The 16,512-nt window shown below is 35.3% G+C and overlaps 1 protein-coding gene across 3 annotated transcripts in view; it reads right to left on the reverse strand.

Moving 5' to 3' along the window:
• SNX29 (sorting nexin 29) overlaps positions 1–16,512 on the reverse strand; it is a 121,854-nt gene that overhangs the window by 21,779 nt on the left and 83,563 nt on the right. Inside the window, exons 20-21 of one of the 3 annotated variants that reach the window (XM_062611848.1) lie at positions 14,117–14,256; positions 7,872–8,705 (exon numbers count right to left, since the gene is read on the reverse strand). In XM_062611848.1, the coding sequence (XP_062467832.1) occupies positions 8,672–8,705; positions 14,117–14,256 (174 nt within the window). In that variant the 3' untranslated portion in view covers positions 7,872–8,671. Of the gene's footprint in view, positions 1–7,871; positions 8,706–12,372; positions 13,743–13,781; positions 14,257–16,512 lie in introns of those variants that run through there. The other 2 variants (XR_009963459.1, XM_062611847.1) reach the window with 2 other exon arrangements.

Consider the following 16,512-nt stretch of genomic DNA (forward strand, 5'->3'; position numbering starts at 1 on the left):
AAACAAATTCCATGTTTCCTCTTTTCATTGTTTCCCACCATCTTTCTTTTTCAACTCACTTCCACATACACTCTCTTCATTCAGTCCAAACTGTCTCAGTCTTCTCCTTCAGTTACTTTTCATAGCACTCCTCTGCTCTTATTCTACTTCTTTATTCTTAGTCCCTACCTTCTCCAGTTTTTCTCTATTAATTCACATGAACAGCCACACCACCATTTATTACCCAGTACTTTCCCATATACTGTTTCTCTTTACACCAAATTCTTCTCTCAACAAACTCCTGTGCTGCCTTGATTCTATGTAGCCGAGTCAAGTTGTTCTCACAGCTCCCATCTAAACCCATTCTCTCCTGTGCAATCTACACATCTAGTTCTCTCTTTCAAATCAATTTAGCTACTTCATCTTTCATTTGGCCCTCATTTCACATTTTCTTTATTACAACATAGACCTCAGCACCCTGCTGCCTTTCAGGTTTTAAGCCACAGAGACCTCAGAGCATGACACTGGAGCTTTGTCAAGACATCCTACTGAGTCTTGGATGCATTTTTATTCTACTGTTCTACCTCCTGAAATATATTTTGTTAAAACTACTAGTTTAAGGCACTTTTAGTACACTTTCCCAGGGTGAAAACCTCTCTTGAAAGTTCTTACTGGACAAGTCACTCCAGTTAAAATAACTCTGGTGAACAAACGCCTACTGTTGCAATCTGGACTTTTCTGGTTTTATGCACTGCTGTTAAATTAACCTAAACCAGAACCTAGACACTGTGCTGTGACCCCTAACATATGATAATGTCATCTTCTTGGGTTAAATTCTGTTCCAATATGCCATTAAATAAATAGATCAACTACTGCTGATAGACAGTAAAAAGAGGGTTAAATTGAGCACATTGGTACAAAGCACAATGCTTATAAGAAATATACAGTAACTCTGTATTTGAGTGGCAGGTAAAGCCATATGGCTAACCTGACAAGAACAACTTCATTCTTTTATTCACTGAGGAAAATCATGCCACATTACAAAGAAAAAGTTTGAAGAAGGCTGAAAGAAAAAAAAAAAAGGTAAAGTGATAGTTTGATACCATATTCCACAGTAAAATGCTTTCATGCCATCAAGAATGAGGATGGTACTTCACAGCACTGCACACAATTGCATCAGCTTCTCCAGTATTGCACCTGCCACAGCTAGGATGTAAAAATTTGTTCTAGATTCAAAACTGGCATAATGAGCTATAAAGAACATTGGATCTGTTGTTCAGGAATTAGGTATGGACAAAAGAAAGAGGATTGTGTGTGTGTGTGTTTAGAATTTAAAATAGTTTCTGATTCAGCTCACTAAATGCACCTGGGCAAACACTTGCCAGTCAAGCAATTACGCAGGAAGTGTATCATCAGTGTAAGGGTTTGTCAATGAGCAATAGAAAATGAGGTGATTCACATTTAGACCCTAAACTACAAAACTCTGCAAAGGGTTTTATATATTCTCTCAGTTTAATGGCTGGATGTCTAAAAACTTGTTGCCTCTGCCTACTGAAATAACAAGTGATCTCCACATTTATGTAAAATATTTGTCTTCATCTACCAATTTAATTCATATCTGTGCAAGATATAACCACAGTCCATTCCCAAATATATCCTGCATGTTCCAGTTTACTTTTTGGCAGCATCATTCTCAGTTAACAGGCTAATGTGTGATGGAAAAATCTCAGCAGAGAAAGCGGACAGCTAATGGAGATTTTTACCCCTGGACTTCAAGGAGTGGGGCTCTTTCACCACTACTACCACTAGAACTGAGCAAACCACCAACCTGACCTTTAAGGTAGGACTAAACTTCCCAACCACACACAAGAGAAAACTCTTTCTCAAAAAATACAAGTCCCAGAAGCTAGGATTTTCACAAACAGAGAAGGTATTGGAGAGTTGTAAGTCACAGCCACTTGCAGTAGTGAGACACAAACAACCCCTTTCCTATTCTACAACATTTTTCCCACCTGTGACGACTCATTACTAAATATCCAGAAGTGGAGCTGAAATGCGTCAGCATTCCAGCTAAGTTGGTTTTATTCAAGATACTTTATAATGGCAACTGTTTTGATTTAATTCTGAAGCATATTAAAGATTTTACTTTATTGGTGTAAGTTAACCTGTACTTTTGAGTATTCACCATTACAACCTTATTGACAGAAATGTGAATTTAAAATAATAGCTGACACAAAACCAGAGATGGCAGAGATTAAAATTATATTTTTGCAAGTGCCTTTTCTGGTTTAATTTTATGTTGCTTGCAAAGTAAAGAAGATAATTACAAATGTATTCTCCATTTTTTGCCCATCCTCAAAACTTAAAATGTTTCCTGGCTCCAGAGCCCATTCTCTGCCCCCAGTTTCAGGAGCACCTGCTGCAGTACAGGAATGCTGGAATATCTAGAGAGCTCACTTTTTAAGAAGGGAGTGCATGAGACTTGCCTGTTACCAAGGAAACAGGATTGCTGCTGTAATGGCACAAAAATTAACTGTCTCTGTGCTCATTTACAAAACAAAATCTTAACCTCTTCTTGTTCTGCTCCAAGTTAAACATGTTAGGAACAAAACCTGCATAGATTAGAAAACCTGTCTCTTGATAAAGACTTGCCAAGTTTATTAACAAGCAGTAAAAGAGGAAGACAAAAACGAAGAAGTAAATCATATAATCAAAGCATCTCAATCCAGATGGTTTGTTAGTAAAACACCGAGCATCATACCACCTCAACCCAAGCTGCCTGGAACAAGAAAACCAGTTATGCAAAATAGTTGCCTTGTACAAACTGGGGATCAGGTGTAATCAAGAGTAGTAAGAGGGACTCAAAGTGACATTATTTCTCCATGTTGTAAGGGTGTTAAATGAAAAAATACTAGGTAAATTTATGTTTTCATATTTTCATGTTAGGCAACTTGGCATTTTCACTAACTCTTACAGCCATTTTTATTATTTGCAAAGACAGATGGAAATCGATCCATCAGAAAATGCACAGCAGTTAAAAGCTCATTTTGTACAATACTGAAGTTTGCTGTAACCTTGAACATGGCTTTGTTCAACATAATCTCTATTTGTTTCAGAGCTTTGTAAGTTGGTATTTATGAAGGAAACTGATATATACCAAATAGCTACCAAAAGCAATACATAAAGTGGGTTTTGACTGCTACTGTCAACCTACTTGAGATTTTTGCCCAAGTCTTTTAAGCCATGCAACCATGGAGAGCATTTCTTGTACATTTCTACACCTGTAAAAGAAACTCCATACCATAGCCTCTCCCTCATTTGTTTCAACAATTTCAGGCACACAAACCCAGCATCTGCTTCCACATTTTTATTTTCTCAGGCAGCACTAACAAGGGTTTATTCTGCAGCAACTACAAAAGATCACAAACACTCATATGGTTCCAATGGTGACTGAAGAATATTCAATTCTAGTATGGTATACACTAAATTATTCTCCTCATAAGCACTGTAAAGGTCACTTTGAATATGAAGAAGCATGATGTAAATCTACGTGATGGAATACACTCAACAAATACCTGTTTCTGAGGCTGGTTGAAAAACTCCTAGCAATTAACTTTGCAGAGCAAGTCTCACTGTCTTTATTGAGACGGTAATCAGTGTAAGAGTCATACCATTTGAAAGTGAAGGTTTAATGGCAAGACTCAACAATGAGGCAATAAATACAATACATAAAACTCTTCAGTATTATGGAATTGCTGTTTGACATACCAGTTTTATTGAGCATCACACCAAGGCAAACAAATGACAAACAGCTTTTCTTTGAGGTATTTTAAATCCTGGAACAACACAACACTGAGGTCATTAGGGTGAGTTTAGAAGGATGTGTGCCAATAATACTTTCACTAGTACCCATAACCTGCAGGAGAAGATGGTTTTCAATAGTATTTTCACTAGTACCCATAATCTGCAGGAGAAGATGTTTTTCAGTTGTACATACACTGAATACTGAAACACTTCTGGCTCAGTACTGCCTTAAAAGTGAAAGACTAAGAAAATGCACATGAGAGCAAGAAAGAATGAGCAAGAACAAGAAAACAGGTGGGCAGTAGTCACACACATGCACATGAACAGATTCTGTCACCTGAATAAAACTTCTTTACACTGGGCATTGCTGGCAAATTTCTCTTAATTTCTCAATTTTCCAACTGCTGGAAAAAGAAATACAACCTACAGAAATGCAACTGAGAGGAATAACTAAGAAAACCAGAGTTTCTAGTCCTTTGAACTTTAACAATTGAAAGACTATCAACTGCAGAAAGAGCTTTAAAAATTTCCAAACATGTATTCTGACTCCAAATTTACACTTTGCTTAAATTTTGATCTGAAATGTAAAGGATTACATTTGTATGTAAAGCACATCTCGTTGATAATTATATATGCCTCCCGTAAATCATTGGGAACTATGCAACCAAGTTGAAGTCAGCAGGTATCTTGAGTGCTGGTGGTTGTTTGGACTGCATCTCCATTCACAGCAACTGTCTGAAGACTGTGAATGCTGCTACTATTGCCATGATGGACTGAAAACTCTTTGGCTGGAATACGTATACATTAACTCAAGAGGGGTTATAAAAAGAAAACTGCATGTTGAAAAAACATGGCTGGAAAGATGTCAATTCTGTGAAACATGAAATAGAGAATGCCACAACACTGGCAGGGGAAAGGGGAGGAACACAGGGAACAAGAACACAAATCTGGCTATATCATATGCTCTGATCACAAATCAGATTAAGAAGCTTTTCTTTCTAAAATACTTCTGATGGTATCTCTGTACTGCAAATTGCCCCTTGGGATCAAAAGAGAGAAGAGCAAATAAAAATTCTTGCTAGTACATATACATTATTCTTCCCAGCATAGGTGGCACCTTCTGTAAATATTTCAAGGCAGTATTTTTCCATACACACTCTCAACTGACAGAAGTGTGCTGGAAAAATTCTCAAAGCTAAGTAAGATTTGGTCGGTTATGTACTCAAGTTAAAACAGAGCTTCCTTAACTCTCCCGCCACATCTTGCACACACAATAGAAGAAAACTATGCTACAGCTTGCATTATGGAAGTACTCATCTTCCACAGATAACAGCCTTTTTCTACCTCAAGTAACAGATTTTAGCATTTATTCAGACTATTTAAAACCATTAACCACTGGTAATAAAGAAATAATTTTGCAAACCTTACACCTGAACAAAATAGGAGGATACAGGACTGTCCTTCACCACATGGAAAAGAGCAGGAGAGTTGCAACAAAGGCTGACAGACTTGACATACTTTTCCAATGACTACCCATGGTTTTAGTGTCCCATACTTTAAAGCAGGATCAAAGTTTTAATTATTTCACAAATAATCTGTTAAATTCCAAACAGATCACAAAACCTACACCTGTAACAACATTTCATTTGTTTGGATAAAACTAGCTTTATAAAGCCAAATGCTTCTAATAAAGCCTCAAGTATCAGCATTTTCCCTTACTTCCTTACTATATTGAACGCATCTGCCTTTTAACATTAAGCATCATGTCTCTCTCCCCGCTTATTCTTGTCCTCTCTATCACTGTTTCTACTCCTCTTAATGCATTTTTCCCTCTGTCATTTTCCTCCAGCATTCATAAACCCTCTCAACTACTCAGACGAGGAAAGGGAAAATTTAACACATTTGTAGAATGCCATGTAATACACATCTTCAAGGTCAGTATGTGCCAAAATATACAAAATATAAGACAAGCTAACATGATAATACAAGTCTTGTAGAAACAAGAGAGATTTAAGTATGAATTCTCCTATGTTTTGATCAAACAACTTCTTCACATTTCAGTTAGATCAGAACAGGCATGATGCTTTTTTAAAGTCTGATGTCAAGCCACATTGGTTATAAGAGACTAAACACAAACCTGCCAGTTACAAAGTGAGGAATGGAGAAACCAAGAATAAGAGTGTATGTTTGTTAAGAATGGTCCACTCCATAATTCTATCATCAGCAAAAATTCCACATTCATTTTTGGAATGAAACTTCCTGCATTATCTGAAAATTCTAATCAAATTTTAGATATCAAAGATATTTTTACTGCAACAATAATCAGTGCTTGGCAACACAGTTCTACTGAAAGATAAATATTGTATAATGTCTCTACATAGTTTTGTAAGTAGAACAACAAATTAACATCGCAATAAATTAGTTTCATTAGCATGTTTCAAGCATCAGGAGGTGCTTTACTAATTAAAAGTCACATATTTAAGCAAATTCTATTCCCAGTTTGTTGATGTAAATTATATTCCTCTTTATCAAAGTACTTACTTGCTGTTACAGAACATAACTGAGATTTGTTAAAGAGATACTGAACTCATTCAGTGCCAAGTTGACAACACAAGCTGTCACTTTAAAAGATGCAAGCAGGTAAAAACCTGGACACTAGCCACAATATCTGAGGATGCATTAGCTGAATACTGTCACTTTTTCTATTGGAAAGCACAGATAGGTACACTAATAGCTTAAAGAAGCATCATGCCATCACCAACTCTTTTTCTGAGAAATTAACCTATTCAGAATTTCATTTAAAACTTCCTCACTTCACATTGTTATTGTTTTGCATTACTTCAGGGATTTTTTGTTTGCTTTTGATCTTATGATTTATCTGATAATGCACCACCAGCAGAATACTGGCACCACATACATTCCACAGTCAATGGACAGTACAATTTTGCTATCTCACTGGAATTGGAAATAAATTCTTGTTTCCAATTGCCCCAAGAACTTCCAAGCTACAACCGTAGCCTAGCGTGTTTAGTGGCAAAGCAAAAATTCAGTACAAAAATCATGTTACTAGTATCACTCTAAACACATATGTAACTAAACTTATGTAAACTACTTATCCTACAAACAGAACTGAATCAATGCTTAACTAACTGTATAACCATACCCTAACTACCTGGATGTCAAAGGCATCATCTCAATGAACATTCAGCAGTCACATATAAATAGTCATCTCAATACCTGAAAATATTCTTTTATAAAACAAAACCAGTTTAATTGCTGCAGATTAATGCGTGTAAGCTTTTGCTTACCTATGTTATACAGAGAGTATAGAATTCAAATAAGAGCAATCCAATGCATAACAGCTGTATTAACTATAATTTACATTTTGTTTTACACTAGAGAAATATGCTTCAGAATCATGCTGCTTTTTTTTCATATAATCATCTTTTAGATATTCATCCAGAAAGACTGGTGAACTAAGAGCTCTCTGCTGCTATAAACTCGGTACTATCAGTCCACTAACCAAGTCCTAAAGAGAGAAAAGAAAGAGAATATTTTAGAAACCTCTCTGTAGCTATAAAACTAATATATAACATAAAATGAAGCAGAGAATATTAGAAAATGACATGAGCAGAATAAGATTTTTCACCTTGAGACTGAGATTTAAAGTCCTACAAACAGAAATCTATAAACCTACAATTCTTTTAAAATTTTTATTAGTTTATGCAAACCCCATCTTAATACTGTCACCGGCCAAGAACACAGTAAAAGCACTGTTTCAAAAAGTTTTTCTCCTCTACACGTTAACATATTGATGTGTGTATATTTAAAGATGTTATTTATAATAGTATTCCACAAATGTTTCTGTGAAGAAGTTTTAGCTCATTCTTTATACTAAACCAGTGCCTGTATCTGCTGTAAACTATCCTCTGTTGAGATGAATCTATTGAATGAAATACAACCAATAGTTTAAAGTCTAAGCAAATGTTTGTACCCCTCTAAAATATTTTGCAAGTAACTTCAGAAGGGTCAGTTTTGAATTTCTTTAAAATTAACTGAGAAATACAACATCCATAGGAACCTCACCATCATTTTCTTGTAAGATTTATTTCATATATGCTTGAAAGTAACATTTTAATACTAGCAATGGTACTGTATAGAAGTGAACATTCTTTTTACCTCTCATACCTTTATATACATATTCTTAGTTACACACTGACAACTGCGGCTGAAATAGAGATAAGAAAACCCCCAAATCCAAACCAAACAAAAATTCTTCAGCCCTCTAAGAATTAACACCTATTCTTCCACATTAACTTTGTGATCTGGAAAAGCAAAAGCAGATACTTGGCTTTACGTGCTGTTTAGTGCTAAATAAATCTTAAGAGGAATATTTGTAGGGCAACAACTTTTAGTTTTGAGTGGCTGATGTGTTGGTACTGAAATTTGCTTATTGGTTGGTACCTGTATCCCTGTACCGTGCTTCTTGTAATGCCACCTTCCAGGAGGGAAGAATCATTTGCGAAGCGAGAAAGAGAGGTAGAAAACACTGAATTTTTTACTACAATTTGAATTGGTGACTCAAAGACAACAGACACAAAACACCTAAGGACACAGCTTTTGCTAGCAAATATGCTACCAGTAACGCCATCCAGTGAAATCAAGACAACCTATTTTTTGAGCATTAGATCCAATCATCATTATGGATAACTGACGACTCTTCTGCTGTTTAAACACATCCCGCAGACATCAGTTTCTCAGAACCTGCTCTAGCCTCTTTTCTGATGATTTACTGAGCAGGTTTTCTGCTTTATTTAAAGCATACATTTGAGCAGCTACCACAAGAGAATGAACATCCAGCTCTGCAGCTCAGCAGAACATGTAATAGTTACCTAGAAACTGTTGTAACGTGTAGCTGTGGCCTAGAAAACAATATAAAAAAAATACACAGCACAGTCATCTGTGAAAATATTCACAAAATTCTGTTTACACTATTCTTGCATATACTTTAATGCAAACATTTGCATTGCCAAAGCAAAAGAGTCCATAAAGTGGCAGAGTTCTTGTATTTAGCTAACACTTCTTTGCCCACGGTTTATGTGAAACACAACTCAAGTTAAAACTGCAGGTTGAGATTTTGAGGAATAAGGGATTTATAGACTCTTTGAGGTTGGAAGGCACCTCGGGAAATGGCTTAGCCAATCCCCCTGTACAAGGCTGCCCTCAACTGTGGCCTGCGCAGTCTTTAATATCACCATGGATAGAGTGGCAACACCTCTGGACAACCTGTTAAGAGTGTTCCCTCACCCTTAATGAACAAGATGTTCTTTCTCATTTTTTCCTGTATTTCACCTTGTGCCCGTAATGAGGATGATGGGAAGAAAGATTTTCTAAAAAATGAGATCTGATACAGAAACCATAGAGAGAAAAATGGAACATCACAACAGTTTAGTGTTTCTTTTCCCAATTTTTTACTGCTTTTAGCTTTTTACATACTTGAAATTATATAACCTATTATGATGATTTGTGCTGAAAGACACTATTATACGGTCCAAAGAATTGTGATGTTAGTTGCCAAAGACCCCACCCGTTCCTATTCATGTACTGACAAAGAGCCAATGTGTGTGATTTTTTTTCAGATAGCTTGATAAAAATGTGATTAACACACAAGTATACGTAATAAGTTTTATTTATCCATAATATACCAATCCTGAGTGCAAACAAATGTTATTTTAACTAATACGTATTAACAGACAGGCTTTCACCAGCAGCAGATGCAGCAAACTCACTCACCAGAGCCAATTCTTGATTTAGATTTTGCTCTGCATGGACTGGAAAATTTAAAATTGTGATGTCAATTTTATTATTAAAGAGGATTTTATTCAGCATGTAAACAGACAAACAGGCAGAGCCAGAATCTGTTACTTACATTAAGACATGAAAGTGGACTATAAAGGAAATTATTTGACTAAACCTGTGACTGAACTAATGCAGCATTTAAATTGAAAAAAATACAAATCAAGATTCCAGATGGTAGAGATTTACAACAGAAAGAATACATTAATGACAGTTTCACAGCATAAGAAATCAAAACAAATCAATTTTCCATGATTAACTACTAGCATTTGATACAATAATGAAGAGAAATGCTAGCAAACTACTTCACAGTATTGTACTGCTAATTGTTAATATATCCAAGTTTCAAAATAAAATTATTTAGAACAGTGGTAGGCTTTTTTTCATACAGATCAAGTAAAATGTTTTGCCTCATCAGATCTCTGTCTGATTGTATGAAATGACTGCACTTGGAAGGAAGAAATCCCCAAAGGAAAAACCTCGCAACAAATATTGTAGGCAATACCCTCCCAGCGTTTAATAACCTATGGATTCAGTCCTAGAGACATTAATCCTATTTTTTGCCCACCATAATCATATTATAGGATTCTAGTGATTAATTAAAACTGACCCTGTATTTTCCATCAGATGTCTGATCACATATAACCTTTATGGCATTTTTCATTTTCACACTGAAATGTGGTCATTTTCTTTTGCAGCAAGAAAAAACTCTTTAAGACCAAGTAATTATTTTTTTTATTTTATATTTCATTGCTTGCTAACAGACAGAGCTGATGCCCCACAGACTTTCAATGCATGTTAAGACTGCAACTTTTTCTCCCAGACTGAGGTATCACTACCCTCTACACCACAGTCCTACGACTAATATTTCAATGCTAACTCTTTCATTAATAAAGATGTAACCAGTAACTATACACACATATGTACTAAAAGCACAATATATATCCAAATTATTATATGTCTTTACAATGGCTTATATTATATTATTAAACCAAAATACTAGTAAATCTAACACACTAGGAGAATTGCAGGTGTGGTACAAAGGTAAGAAACATTTCACAGAGTCCAGCACATCTGAGATCTCCTGTTGCCAAAGCTCAGAATCCACTAAGGAAGGGCAACACTGGAGAAGTTGGCAATATGAAGTGGAACTGAAATTCATTTTCTTTTAGACACTTTTTCTTACTCACCAAGTGTCAGGTCATGACTCTCAGGAAATAAAGGACATTGAGTATTCAAATGACAGCCCAGCAATAATGATACTTTCTAAAATGTGTTCCTCCTATAATTGTCTGGAAGACCTTTCTATTAATCTAATACTGCTGTTCTATCTGCAGAGGAAGAGCCTGTATCTCAGTAGAAAAATGCATTAAAACTCCACTTTCTCTGCTGGAAATGAGTTACACAGTTAATTTGCTCACAGCTAAGGTTTTCTAGAATCCCACTACTATTCCCATGGAGAATGCTCTACACTAGCTAAGAGAGAAAGCTGACGCATCTATTATTTGAGAAAAAAACTCCAAGGAAATCATTTACAATACATATATGAACAGAATCTTTTTGCCACAACATCCAGGGATCAAAGAATATTCTTGAATCCACTATAGTCCATTGCTTCAAGTGATGTGTCGCGAATCATGAAACTGCCAAATGCAAATATAAACCCACTAAAAATAACTATAGTCTTTTTGCAAGCTATGGTACAGCTATACCCAAAAAAAGGTTAGCATCAATCAGTGCATCATACTGGCATTTACAAATTGCTGACAAATGGTGTTAGCAAGTTTCCTTGAGCAAATCTCCTAGAACACATTTATTTCCTTCAAGGTAACTGCTTTATTTTCTACCACAGTTTTTCACATACTAAATTGTACCCCTATTGAGAAAACAGGTTACTGAAATGTGCTGCCTTCTCAGTAAGACTTTGTTCTTTCAGTGATATTAATTGTATCTTATTCAGCTCATTACATTTATAGAAGAAACAGGGCTGGGTTTGTTTTTTTGTTGGGTGGGTTTTTTTTTCTGTGGGTTTTTGGTGTTTTTTTTGGCAGGTGTGTTTTGGTTTTGGAGGGGCTTTTGGGTGTATTTTCAGCATTTTACCTACAGGGTAATGGTGTTTATTCTGACTTGTGCATCACTGGTAGAATCCATTATGTAATGTGATTTTACATCTCCTGTGCAAGTCCTCACACCTGGCACTTTTATTTTAATAAGCAAAACCATGAGATCTAAATTCTATTTACACACTTATAAAAGAGATAAGATGATCTCTTAGAAAACAAGTTAATAGTTTAGGGCTGAGGAATAAGAGGAAATTTGTCTTCCCTTCCTGCTTTTAACATAAACTAAGAGATTATAAATAAACTATTCTTGAAATGTCATTTATCAAAGTAGAATAGAAAGATAGTGTGACAACAGTGTATTAAGATGAAAAAAACAAAACAAAACAAAACACCTGAAAAGCAGGATCATTGCTTGTCCATCAGTACTGTATTAGCTCATAGTTATGATCTCACAGTATGGCCACTGTTGAATTGTTCGGTGCTGCTGAATTAATGACATTTTTAAAAAATGTGTGAAATTCTAATAATTGAAATTAAATTAAAACCCAAACCCAACACAATTCTGGTTAAAGCATGTAAATAATGCATCACAGTTCCAGTAATGAACTGCTATTATCAGTATGTTTTCCATAGCTTCACATAAATATTGCTAATGGTGGAAAATATAGCTTCTGGTGGAAAACGTCTCCTTTTCTCACATTTTAATATTAGTTGTGTTGCTGCCTCTATGACCACTTGTACTGTTGATGTAATGACAATTACTACAGCAATTCAATGTACACTTGAAACCATCATCATTTGTTAAAATATTCTGTGCCCCACAAAGCTCGAAATTACATTTCTTTCATAAGCAGACTGAAGCTGAGCTGGCTTACAGATGTTATTCTGCATTCTCTCTTGTCTGTGTACAACTCAGGATAATCAATTATGCCCAGGCAATGAAAAGACAGGACCTTAAACAGCAGTTAAAGCTGCAAGTTATGACACGAAATTGACAAGAAATTACCAGTTCACTACTTTCTACTGCTATACTCAACCAGCTTAAAATAAAGTACCATTGGAAAGGAGAACAAAAATTATTTGAGTATTGAGTTGCAAATGTATTTTGCATTCGCCTCCCCCCTCTTTAAATACCAAAATGAAGTACATGGACAGCTTCTTTAAATGATTTAACAAAAAGCCATGCAGGAGCCTCTCAACTAGAAGTACTTGAAACCATTTCAATCTTTACAGCCTGTTTTAGAACCCTTAGTCAAATTCTACAAAAAAGTTCTTAGGGAGAAAAAGGTAAAGTCTCTTGAGATGTCTGTCCCTACAAACATCAATTTGCTATTTACTCATCATGATGTCTCATCAAATTGATTTTTGCTTTTTCAAATCCAGGAAAAATTGAACAAACATGAATACAACAAAATACATCCTGGCATTCTTCCATTTATCTATTACATTTTCTAACAAAGATAGCTTGCTTGAAATAAAGTTTGAACTTGGAAAGCTGAAACTCTGCCTGAGCCCATGCAAATAGTAAGTACGCACATATCTACTGAAACATACTAATTTTAAATCAGTCTTGACTCTGCAAACTGATCCATGGATTCACAGGCATGGATGCACAATCCCTGTGCAGAGCTTTGTGGACAGCAAATGTAATATGATGGCTCACTATGAGTGTGCTCAACCTCTACAGAATTTGTATAGGCCTGGTACTGAAAAACCATCATAATGAAAAATTATCAGTGAAAGAAATAAATTGAGACCTCTTTCAGAAAGATTTTCATTAATATTTCTTAAATAAGTCTAAATATTATTTAAAAATACTGTAAAGAATGGTGTTTGCAGCAAAATTGAAAGATCCGAACAGATGATATGCCTTGTATGACTACATATCAACAGGTTTGTTTTGAGATTTTTACCAGATGACTGCATTAAACTATTTCTGGACTTATTCAACATTAACATTAATGAAATCAGAACAGATTGCAAAATTCAGCTAGATAGCTTTCAACAACTTGACCTTTTAAGTTGGTTACTAAGTCCCTACTAGTGCTCCACCCTCAGCCCCAACATAAATTTAAAAACAAAAACACAAACCCCACAGAAACAAAACCAAAATAAACCTGAAAATGGGAAAAGAAATCAAAAGCATCACCTGTTTGAAGAGTATGTGTGGATGCAGGTTTTGAGGAGCTTAGATATTTTTCTAAGCTTTACACAGTGACTTTTGTTCAAAATCACCATTCATATCAACAACAATTACTAGATATGACTTTAAATATAACAAAAGCACTTGTAATTTGAACAGGAGCCTTCTATTTAAAATGATACTGGTTTACAGATTTTGGAGATGCTGGCAATGTATTTTAAATTGCAGTGAAAAAGCTTAATATTTTCTTGACTACTTGACAGATACTTACATGAAAAAGGGCATCAGCTGAATAAGAGTCTCTTTTTTGGGATTGGCTGTGAATTCTGGCACAGTTTGAATAATTTTGTTCATTACATTCCTTAGGTAATTTTGTAACTGCTTGCGTCGCTCTTCCACAAACTTTGCATCCTAAAAATAGAAAGAAATATGAATGGCATGAAGAATGTGATTTTCACTTCTAAAATGCAACTGAAAAGTCCAAATAAAAATATGTTGGCAATATGCAAAAAACCCTTGACTGTCCTTCTTAGAGATGAAGGAAAATCATGCAACCTAATAAAAACTGTTTTGCAAAAACATCCACTGACAGGATGCCAAATTCTCTCCTTGGAAGGATGTCTCTTCTATGGAATTTTTTTCCTAATAGTAGCTCTCCACAAAATGCTACAGCCTTAGCAAGGCAGTGCATAACAGTGGCAGAGAGGCAGTGGCATAACAATTTATGTGATTCCTTTGGCAATCCAGAATTACCAGTCTTTGAAGGAGGAAATATCAACTTATTCCCATAATTCCACCGTAATTCATACTTCTCAGATGTTGGGTACAAAAACTCCAGAATGGATTAATATTTTTCTAGCTTTTTCATAATTATATAAAGAAATTATTATTTTGTGGTTGAGTTTTCATATAGTAGCTTGATTTTTAAACATTATATTACAACTGTCATAAAAATCTTAAATTCCTATAGCACTCTATATTTTATATTATATTGGCCCTAATAAATAAAATAATTCTATGAACTCCACATTCTGCTGAGGGACTTGAAAATTAAAAGTCTCATGCCATGTATCCTGTAACTTACAGCAAGCTTCAAACTTTTCCTGGGAGGGATCATAATTACAATGACCTATAATATAAAGTCTACACATTTGACAGGATGAAAATCTGAAGATTATTATTTCCTTAGATAAAACAGTATAATCCATTCTTAAAGTAAAGCTGCTCCTTCAAATTCAGGACTGCTGTGGGGTTCCTAGAACCTTTATTGATTTTTTGTTCTGTTCTTCTCTTTCATTAGGAAAATTACCGGGAACAGCATTATTTTTAGGAGACATAAAAAAACAAGCAAAGACTGTGAATGACATTTCTTAAAGTAGTCATTTAAATTCATAGAATTAAAACAAAGAAACAAAAAACCTCCAACCAATATGAAAGTACATTTGCAAATACAGGCAACTAATCCTGTATACTCAAAACAGCCTCATTTTTTAATAACTTAAGGAAGTCTTTTCTGCTCATCTTTTATTTGCATGCAATTACCTAATAACATGTAATTACTGTAAGATTTATAATTTCTGAAGACACACAGGCTTCAAAAACTTATACAGTTCTTGTGATGTTAACTGAGTTCACAAAATTCCAAAATCTATGTTGTTTTATAGATATGAACTGACACAGATGTTCAGCCCTGTTTCACATTCCACTTTAATATTAATACATGTAACAATCAAGATCAGTGTGAAAATAAAAAAAAAAAAACTATGTTTTATATTGTTTGCTATTTCTTTTATAGCAGTCATATTGTTTTTCAGCAACATACACAAATTGTGTAGGAAGTGATTCTAGTGTTAGCTGATTTACTGAGAAATGAAAAAATGAAGTCTGAAACCTCTTGGAAACTGATGCTTTACTAAAAGCCAAAGCTGCATTGTTGGCACTTCATCCACTCTGCTACCCCATACTCCACAACTGAGTTACTACTCAAATGGAACATAGCTTGCTCTATGCCCCACTGCATTGACAAGGTTTGGACAAATGTGTGGAACAGAAGTCTACACAAGCTGTTGAGAGAAATTTTAATAGGTGGTGACACATAATACTAGAATAAAATAGAATGCTAATAAATAAAAGAGTACTGCAATACTGATTAACTAATTTCATTATTTTTCCTCTTCTCAGTAAAATTTTTGTTCTTACTGGATTCTTGACTAGCTCAAGGAACTTGTCTTCCCACCTTTTACTCAAAGGATTTAAAGTATCACATGATCACATTAGGAGGGATGCTAACTTGCTACCACTGGCTGTGTGAGGCAGAAGATAAAGTGTGGCACACAGGAGGGCTTGGAGAGGAAGAAAGAAGTTTGTGGAACGGCTTTGGTTCCAAAAGCTTTAACCACGTGAGTAGCTGTGATGCTTGGCACGAGACCATTTCAGTTCTGGAGTTATCCTCTCCTCCTCTTATGTGATGGTGTATCATGGAGGCAGGAAGAGCACTGCTTTGCTCTACAAGCTGTTCCCAGTGCAGACACGGCCTCAGCTGTGAGCCACTCCAAAGAACTGGCCTTACCCCCACCACACATCCTTGATTCTACTTCAATCATTTTCCACCAATTATGCTTTCAAGCCCCCATTTACACTTTTCAAGAAAATCCCCATTTTCCACAA

The sequence above is a fragment of the Pezoporus occidentalis genome, unplaced genomic scaffold (genome assembly GCF_034315485.1).
Source record: "Pezoporus occidentalis ecotype Australia unplaced genomic scaffold, CSIRO_AGI_Poc_V1 ctg158, whole genome shotgun sequence".
Taxonomy (NCBI): Eukaryota; Metazoa; Chordata; class Aves; order Psittaciformes; family Psittacidae; genus Pezoporus; species Pezoporus occidentalis.